We start from the raw sequence: 9,508 nt of genomic DNA on the forward strand, positions 1-9,508 counted from the left end.
AAACACACAACCTACTTCCTCCTTGCCCCTACTCTTTATTCAGACATCACCTCTGTACATACTGAAAAAAAAAAACAAAAAACTCAACCTCTTATGTCACATGGTAATTTCTCTATGCAATTCTCTGTCAAACATCCATCAATATGTGACATGCTCTTATTTTATTTATTGTTACTTATTTTCACTCTTGTCTCCATAATGACAGCACTCTCAAGAGCTAAGAGCTTCTCAGTCTCTTTTTTTTATTGTGGTAAAAATATCCAAAAAATAAAACATTCCAGTTTTAAAATTTTATAAGATATAATTCAGTGACACTAGTTACATTCAAAATGTTGTGCAACCATCACCACTGTCTATTTCCAGGATTTGTACAGTTACACAATAACCTCCATTCCCTGCACCCTCGATCTGAGCAACTACCAATCTCAATGAATTTGCCTACTTCAGCTCATATGAGCAGGTCATATATTTGTCCTTCTGACTCTGGCTTCTTTCATTTATTATGTTGTTTTCAAGGGTTCATTCATGTTGGAGCAGGTGTCAAAATTTATTTGGTCCTCCTTAAGGCTGAAGGATGTTACATTGTATGTATATACCTCCTTTGGTTCATCCGTTCTTCTGAGGATGGACCCTACAGTGGGTTCCACAGCTACTTTGAATAACACAGACATGAACTATGAAGTAGAAGAACTTGCACCAATTTTGCTCATACAAGCAATGAGCAAAGGTTCCAGTTAGTCTCCATCTTGGCCAAAACTAACTTCCCATTCTTTGAAATATAGAACATAGGTCCTAATGCCTGTGCAATGATATTTAATTGTTGATTTCAGTGGCACTTCTCTGATAACTAATGTTGGTGACCTTTTTTTTTTTTCATGTGTTTGTTGCTCATTTTTATACCTTGCTTGCAGGAGTTTCTTTTCATGTTGTTTCGATGGTGGATATTCTTGAAGTTGTGTTTCCCAATGCATCTCTGGGATCTACAACAATGCTAGTACATACTAGGTGTTCAGTGATGCTTCCTAAATGTGTCTTGAATAAATGAGTGAATGCCACTCTGCTCATAAATGTACAATGAAACACACAGTGGCATGACTCACAGTGAGGGAGAATCAGGACTTGAAAAAGTAGGAATGGGGAAGGAAGAGCATTTCAGCCCAAGAAACTGCACATGCAAAGTCTCAGAGTCACCAAGGCCCTGGTCCAGCTGGGTGTGGACATGGTGTGACATTCACAGACATGGTAGAATCTTGTGCAGCATTCAGCTGGGGATGGACCATGCCAAGTCTTCAGATCCAGCCTGTGTATTTCCACCTGGGTCTCTGGTCATGGAGAGGAGCCATCAGTGTTTGTACTTTGCTGGTAGTGGACAGTCTCTGGAACCACAGTCTGGAGGTCTGTGTGGAGGGCAGAGATAGAAGTGAGAAACTGATGCATTCAGAAACCCAGAGAGAGATCAGACCACAGGCATAACCAGGGTCGGACAGGGAGGAGACAGAAATCAAGGTCAGCTCTGATTAGGCCCAAAAAAGGAACAAGACTTAGTGACATATTGGATCAGGGAGAAGAGAGGGAGGGCAAAGTGGAGAACCACACTTCACTTCTGGCCTTAGAGAAGGGGGCCACCGTGTCATCACTGTGAGAGGGAACCCAGCAAAGAAATGAGTTTGGGAGAAAGGTGACAGCTCAATTTTAGCAAAGCTGAGTGGAGCCATCTGGGGGAGCAAACAGGGGAAGGTGTCCATTGGATGTTGGCAGGCGGAAGTCTGCCTCACTCACCTGTGGGGCCAGCCTAGGATGATATTCTCATCCTCCACATTTTCTACAGTCTGGGACGACTTCCTCATGCAGATCCTCACTCTGAGGAAATAGACTGTGGTCTTTAGGCTGATGAGACCAGGGTGTAATGGGCAGCAGACCCTGTCCCTTGTAAGGAGCTAAAAGGGACACTGAGGCAGCAGATGTCTGGTCTGGTCCCATGGACCATGCTGAGCACAGCAGGTACCTCTCATCCTGGATGTTTGCTGGGCACTGATGACAGCTGCCCATGAGGAATCTTCACCCACCAACCCATCAGCCCCCTGGTTGTTCCATCCCATGAGCCATTCATACCCCATTACTGGTTCTAGACTCAGTCATATGCCCCCTGTCTTCCCCTTGTCCCCCTTTCCCCCTGGGGCTGAGCTCACATGAGGATGATGAGGCAGAGGAGAAGGACCAGGGTCTTGACAGCTGCTTCTGTGATGGCCACGAGTACCACCCCTGCCCTGAGTCCTAAGAGATGATAGATGTGAAATGATACACATTCAAATAGACCCCTAAGCACTGTAAAATCCCACTGACCTCCAAGGAAAGGGTGGTGGCACACTGAAGAAACTTAGTGCACCTCATATTACATAGAAACATCTAATTCCTCTAACTTGAAAAGTGTTTCCAAGGATGAATGACAACATTCAAGGCACAGAGTAGAAGACTGAGCAAAGAATAGGGACAGAGAACTCACAGAATCAAAGACATACAAATGACTCTCCATCATAAAACTATATTCAACACCATTTATAACAGAAGAAATGCTAAATAAAACTTCACAAAGCGCCCTGGCTGGAGTGGCTCAGTGGATTGAGCACTAACCTGTAAACCAAAGGGTCTCTGGTTTGATTCCCAGTCAGGCCACATGTCTGGGTTGCAGGCCAGGTCCCCAGTAGGGGGCATGTGAGAGGCAACCACACATTGATGTTTCTCTTTCTCCCTCCCTTCCACTCTCTCTAAGAGAAATAAATAAAATCTTCTTAAAAACCTCACAGAGAATCCTGTTCTCACCTGATATTATGAATGCTGTGTTATGTCCTAGTTTGGTGAAATGGTCCACACTTGATGACATACAATTTGACAAGTTTTCAAAAATGGAGAATGTGAAGAAAAGAGAATCCTTGTGCACTGTTGCTGTGAGTGTAAATTAATGCATCCACTATGCATAACTGTATGGGGGGTCCTCAAAAAAAAACAAAACAAATAGGAAGCACTGTCATATGATCCAGCAATCCTACTCTCTGGTATTTATCTGAAAAAAATGAAACCACCAACTAGAAAAAGTATCTGCATCCCCATGTTCATTGCAGCATTATTTACAATAGTAGAAATTTCCAGAAATCACACAATACTTGGTTCTTGGCACAGTGTCTCTAGACAGAGCAGAGAGACCGACTTGAATATATGGTGCATTCAGGCAAACATTGAAATGGCCCATGGCATTGGAGTGAATGCCCTAGAATAAGGGCTACACTCAGTCTACCATAGGAGACAGATTACAAATTAGAGCCTTTAAAATACTGGCCCAAAATGCAAGTAATGTTACTGCCTTCAAGAAAAAGACCAATGTTCTTTAAAGAAATACAACAAACCAAGCAGTCAGTCCCATAAAATGGACACATCTGCCACTCAGAGAAAAGTTACTAGGCATATGAAGAAATATGAATGTGCAACACTTCATAAGAGAAAAACCATTCATGAAATCACTCTCAGACATGACTGAGGAGATGGATTTACCAAACAAAGACATAAAGAGATTTTTTATAATATGTTTCATATACTCGAAAATGTAAAAAAGAGCCCTGGTTCGTGTGGCTCAGTCAATTGAGTGCTGGCCTGTGAACCAAAGGATTGCCGGTTCGATTCCCAGCCAGGGAACATGCTTGGGTTACTGGCCAGGCCCCCAGTAGGGGGCACACAAGAGGCAATCATACATTGATGTTTCTCTCCCCTTTTTCCCCCTCACTCCCCTCTCTCTAAAAGTAAATAAATCTTTAAAAAAAAGAGCATTACCATAAAAAAAGAAGAAAAGTAAGATAACAAGCTAAAGACCCTTAACATCCAGAAGAGAAAACACATGATCTGAAACTCAAATGTCACTGAATGAGATTAACAGCAGGTTCAACTTGGTGAATAGTCAATAATCTTGTACATGTAACCATAGCTCCTGTTATAACTGACAAATACAGAGAATAGGAGCCAAACAAAGGTTCACAGATGCTCCCTGACTTATGGGATAATATCAGGCAATGTAATTTGAGTAAAATTGCAGACCCAGAGAACAAAGAGGAAGAATAAAATATACATATATAATTAGCTTCAATATTTTCAAATTTGATTAAACCTATAAATCCAAATCCAAAGCACTCAATGAATTCCCAATAGGATTAAATCTCTCATTCAGTCTCTCTCTCTCTCTCTCTCTCTCTCTCTCTCTCTCTCTCACACACACACACACACACACACACACACTCACACACTTACACTCCACATCAAGGCAGGTACTAATCTAATCATTTAGCCCAGTTAAAGAAATATGAAAACCTGCCAGAGAAAGAGACAAACTTCAAGTAAGGAAAGAAATAAAAGTTACAGCAGAATTCTCATAAGAAACTATGAAAGCCAAAAGAAGTTAAAGAACTAAAAATGCAAAAAAAAAATTAGAATTCTTCATCTAAGAAAAATATTCTCCAAAGCTAATGTAAGCAGAGGCTTTTTCAAATAACTGTTGAGAGCGTTAATCACCAGCATACCTACACTATAAAAAACATACAAAAAGATTTTCAGGTAAAAAAAAATGATAGGGAGGGGGAGGGGGAGGAAGATGGTCAAAATAACCCTTCCAATTGTAACATAAATAAGTATTAAGGATGTAATGTACAATGAGATGACTATAGCTAACATATCTGTACAATATATTAAAAAGCTGAAAATGTGATCGCTTCTCAACCTTTTGGCTAAGATCAAGTGTAAAAAAGTTGAAAATGTGTATATCCAGAGTTTTCATCATAAACAGAAATTTTTTTCTTTACTTTTTACTGCATCTATATGAGAAGATGAATGTTAGCTGAACCTACCGTAGTGATCTAATCATTTCACAATGTATGTACATCAGACCATCATTCTGTATTGCTTAATCTTATACACAGAAAAAATTAATTATCTATCAATAACACAGAGAAAAGAAAAAAGATACTATAGAAGAATTTGAATTACATAAAAAAGAAAAGCAATTAATCAGGTCCATGTGGATCAGTATAAAGGAGCTTATTTTTCTAATTATAAAGTATCTTTATAATTCACCCTTCAAAAATAATATTATGAGATTTGTAACAATATACCATGGGGTTAAATAATGGACTTACCAAAATCACATTAAGCACACAAAAGCAAAATATTATGTGAAGTATGATTCAGATTACTAATAAAACTCTTCATGTTTACCTCACTTGTCCTCCCAACCACTGAGGGAGAAATATCAGAAAAAGTCCTGGGAACCAAAGGTAAAGAAAGAATTATCTCTGAATGAGACACAAGGTCGAGTTACTCAGCACCTCCTTGCTCCACAAAGCTGTGCCAGGTGGGTGTCAGGACACAGTGGTTTGAGGAATTCTCATCCACCTGCCCAAGCTCTGGAGCCCAGACCTCAGCACCATCTTGAGGATGGGGCTCAGTCTCTCCTTGCAGCCTGGTCTCCATGGGAGTCTCTGAACTAGTGGGAGACATAAGCCCTGAAATGAGAGACTAGTGCTTTGGAGACTTTGCTCTGGAGAGGAGGAGATGTGTGAAGCCACAGTGATGTCCCCAAATCCAGGAGACCTTGAGAAGGGTCCTTGCCTGGTGGAGTAGATGCAGGTGCTGAGAAAGCCAGCCCCCATGAGGTCCCCCCATGAGAAGAATGAGGATCAGGGGCCAGGAGCCCTGCTGTGCCCCACAGATCTGGGGGTAGGAATGAGAGATGCCTGGGGGAAGAAGAGGGGACAAGGTGGAGAGGTATTTTTCTCATCTTAGTCCTCCTCATGGTCCACCTCACAGTGCAGGGGTCCTGCTGATACTCACCCTGCACCACTAGGTTCAGGGAGATGTGGTAGGAGATCCGTGGGTGGTGAGCTTTACAGGTGAACTCCCCTGCATCTGTCACGACCACCTGGGGCAGCTCCAGGACCCCTGGCTCCAAGGGCTTGGAAGGGCTGAGAGTCAGGCTCCCCCGCCACCAGCTCAGCCTCCCTGGGGGGTTGCCATCTGTCTCACAGACCAAGCGCAGGGACTGGCCCTCCTGGACTTGCAGGGAGGTGGCATTGCCCAGGACCTCTGGGACTAAGGAGACACAGAGAGACAGAGGGCAGGGCTGAGAGCTGCTCTCTCCTCTGTCCACCCCCAGACACAGGAATGGGAAACCGCATCTCTGAGACAAGCACAGCTAGCAAGGGCCAGTGGGAGTGAAGATGCACGAGGTGAGCTGTGGGCAGGTGAGGCCAACTGTTGCTCCCAGAACTGGGAGTGGGCATTTGAGGAAGAACTGGTCACATGTACACCTCGGGGAGTACCCTTGGCAAGTGGACCTTGATATGAGATATTGTGCAGAGGTGCTGATGCATGTAGGGCTGACCATTGGTGGCTCACACACACACACACGCACACACACAGGTGAAGTTCTCAGCCTCTCCCCTGAGGGAGGAGGGAGCAAGGTGAGTTCTGAGCAGAAGAGGAATAGGGTCACATGGAGGGTATGTGGAGATGATTTTGGGGCCCAAATTGTGGCAGCCTGGAGGGGGCAGAGACTCCAGGGCCTCCCCCACCTGTGCTGTTTCCCCAGAAGACATGAACAGTCAGGTTCTGTGGAGCATCTGGAAGAGAAATAAGTAAGTGTCCACCTGCAGTATGATGGGCTGGTCATGAGCAAGGTGGTGGGTCTAGGTGTTCTCTCCATCCTCACCCCTGCCATGCCCAGGAGAACAGTCCCCAAGTATCCTCCACCCACCCCTGCTCCCCCAACATTCATATCCCTTCAGGACCCGACGTCCTGGCTGAGCACTCACACACAGTGAGCTGGATGGTCGTCTCGGTGCTCACATCAGCCCCAGGGAAGGTCACTCGACAGGTGAGTTTGGTGCCGTGGTCGTCAGGCCTTGGTGTGAGGGTGACCACTGAGGAGCTGAAGGTCCTGGAACCCAGAATGGTGACATTGCCCCCAATCCAGTAGAATTCTGGACGTGTCCCTCTCTCACAGGCCCATGGAAGAGCACAGGTAATGTTCTTGGGGTGCCCTGATTCCAGGAACCCCTGGAAGTAGATGTCCGGTGTCTGTGACAGAGCTGGAGAAGAGAGAGAGAGAGACACCCAGGCTCTGGAGGTGGGGTCATTGAGTGTGCCCCTCATGGCACCTCTACCATTGGCAAGTCCCAGGGTCCTGTCCCCCTGAGTCTCCCTGAGTCCATCCCAGGATGAGAAGAATTGGGATCTTTCCCAGCCCAGGAGCCCTCAGGACCCAGCCATGTGTCTTCCTCTTGACCCCAGTTCTTACCCGTCACATGTACATAGAGCTGGTTCTCTTTATAACTATATGTCTCATAATGCCCTCTCTCCACCCTAAAGAAGTATGTCCCTGTGTCCCTTCTCCGTGCATCTGTGATGTCCAAGGAACAGCTGTAGTTCCTTGGGTCCCCAAGGAGGTGGAATCGGCCCTGCTTTTCGCCTTGCACTTTCCGATCTTGGTTGTTGGTGGCCACTGGTGGATCCTGGAATTCATTGGCTCCTTTCTGAAACCAGTAGCCGTGAGCTGGGGTTGAGTCAGTCCAGTAGTGCTGGCGATAGGTGACAGTGCAGGGCACAAAGACACACAGGGCCTCTTGCACCATTACAGACCTCTGTACTGTCAGCCAGTGGTCCTCATCTTCGGCCAGGGACCCTGCAGAGAAAGGAGGGTCAGCTGCAGATTCACCCTCCTCCCACACGTTCTCCCCTCAGGCTCTCACCGGCCCATAGCAGGGTCAGCAGCAGCTGCAGCATCTCTGGAGGGTGTCTGGGCTCCTTTGAGTGAAAGGAAAAGGAAGGCAGTTGGAGAAGGACTGTGGAGAGCGAGCCCCACAGAAGCTGAGGAGGAGCACGGGACATCCCCCTGCACAGAAGAGGAACTTCAGATGTGGGGGTTGTCCCCTCTCTGCACAGAGCTGGCAGATACCCACAGGCCAAAGACCATGGAGGCCTGCCCAGAGAGGAGAAGTCAGGGAGCAGACCCCGGGTTCCGCCCCATCTCAGGGGCTTCCCTGCAGCACTGGAGCAGGACCAGGACCTTGAGGACCTCTGAGGACGAGACATGTGAGTCTCCTAAAGTCCTCCCATCCAAGGGACTGTTATGAGTTCTGGTGTGTACATCAGGGAGCTGTGTGGACCTGGAGTTCACAGCCTCATCCAGACTCTCAGGTGGTCGGTCCTGCAAGGTGGAGGATTCATGTGTGTGTGAGCATCTAAGGCAGAAGAAACAAGGGGTCCTGGTGCATTGAAGGCAGCACCCATCCACCATCCATCCATCCATCATCCATACATACATCCATCCAACCCACCAAACACTCAGTGAGCATCTAAGTGGAGGCCGGCTGGAGACAGGAAGGGATACATGTACCTGGTCATGCCCATGACATGCTCCACACCCAGTGGCGTCCTTTGTCCCCAAACGCAGTACTGTCGGGCTTCAGAGCTTCAGTCCCATGTGAGTTTAACATGTTTCCACGTGGCATACTGGTTATTTCCTATAAATATGAGTGTTAGTTTTCCTTTTTTTTGTAGTCTAGTTTAAAAAGAAGAACTCTTTTTCAAGTTACAAAACTGAAAATGCTACCCCAACTGCTCATTTTACTTCTCAAAATGATGGAGACCTTCCCCCAGACAGGCATTGCAGGGTCTGGGGGAGGAACTGTCACCTACTGCAGGGTCCTGGGAACCCAGGGAGGTCCCTCTGTTCACAACGTTGCTCCTGGTCCTCCCAGCCCCTCCCCTTGACTTTCACTTCCCCTCTGCAAAAAGGGCCTCTTGCTTCCTCACATCTCTGTCCATTATTCACCGAGACTGCAGGCACTGGAGCATAATCCTTTCTATTTTCCAAGTGAATTCTTTTCTGTGACAGAACACCTGGTCAAGATTTGTTTTTGGCTGACACCCTCCATCTCCCAGCCACTGGCAATCGCCATTCTACTTTCTGTCTCTAGGAATTTGACTACTTTGGAAACTGTATATGTGGAAGTCCACAGTACTTTTCTATCATGTGATGTGTTTGTGTTTATTGCACTGACCATATGTCATCAAGATTCATCCATTGTGATCACATGACAGAAACCCCTTTTAAAAAAAGGTTGAATAGTAGCCTATGGTTGTATATACCACATATGTTTATCCACTTGTCTATTGATGGATCCATGTCTTGCTTGCCACATTTCAGCTGTTGTGAATAGTGCTACTCTGAACATGAGCGTGCAGATATCTTTTACAGTCCCTCTTCTCAATTTGTAGGATATGTAAGTGGAATCACTGGATCGTGTGTTAATTCTGCCTTCAGTTTCCTGAGGGTCCTCCTTTCTTTTACATTCCTCCCACCTTTTCTCATCACCTTTGCCCTCACCACCTGGTGGCTACACACATTAACATCTGCCGTCTGGGCCCCTCTCCTGATCGCCAGACCTTCATCTCCACCTCTCTCCCTGAC

At 45.9% G+C, this 9,508-nt stretch overlaps 1 protein-coding gene across 5 annotated transcripts; it reads right to left on the bottom strand.

Moving 5' to 3' along the window:
• Positions 1-218: 218 nt before the first annotated feature.
• On the bottom strand, positions 219-8,529 carry LOC123830296 (sialic acid-binding Ig-like lectin 13). 5 transcript variants are annotated; one of them, XM_045856385.1, is made up of 8 exons: positions 8,432-8,529; positions 7,334-7,717; positions 6,849-7,124; positions 6,609-6,656; positions 5,869-6,126; positions 2,190-2,274; positions 1,780-1,860; positions 219-1,397 (listed from the first exon to the last, which is right to left on the bottom strand). In XM_045856385.1, the coding sequence occupies exons 2-8, from the start codon at positions 7,665-7,667 to the stop codon at positions 1,343-1,345; spliced, it is 1,137 nt and encodes a 378-aa protein (XP_045712341.1). In that variant the 5' UTR covers positions 7,668-7,717; positions 8,432-8,529; the 3' UTR covers positions 219-1,342. The 5 variants fall into 5 exon arrangements, with proteins under 5 accessions (XP_045712341.1, XP_045712338.1, XP_045712337.1 ...); XM_045856382.1 differs by lacking the exon at positions 8,432-8,529 and adding an exon at positions 7,785-7,920; XM_045856381.1 differs by lacking the exon at positions 8,432-8,529 and adding an exon at positions 7,785-7,840 and having other exon boundaries at positions 7,334-7,738.
• Positions 8,530-9,508: the final 979 nt, after the last annotated feature.

The sequence above is a fragment of the Phyllostomus hastatus genome, unplaced genomic scaffold, assembly GCF_019186645.2.
Source record: "Phyllostomus hastatus isolate PE091 unplaced genomic scaffold, TTU_PhHast_1.1 phas_scaffold_1224, whole genome shotgun sequence".
Taxonomy (NCBI): Eukaryota; Metazoa; Chordata; class Mammalia; order Chiroptera; family Phyllostomidae; genus Phyllostomus; species Phyllostomus hastatus.

What these genes read in the sequence shown, in the direction of transcription:
- LOC123830296 (XM_045856381.1), bottom strand. Translation starts at nt 7,818, where the DNA reads ATGCTGCAGCTGCTGCTGACCCTGCTATGGGCCG. An exon ending in CTTCTGGGGAAACAGCACAG is followed by an intron (nt 6,127 to 6,608) that starts GTGGGGGAGGCC and finishes GTGTCTCCTTAG; the next exon opens with TCCCAGAGGTCCTGGGCAAT. An exon ending in ATCCTAGGCTGGCCCCACAG is followed by an intron (nt 1,398 to 1,779) that starts GTGAGTGAGGCA and finishes CCCTCCACACAG; the next exon opens with ACCTCCAGACTGTGGTTCCA.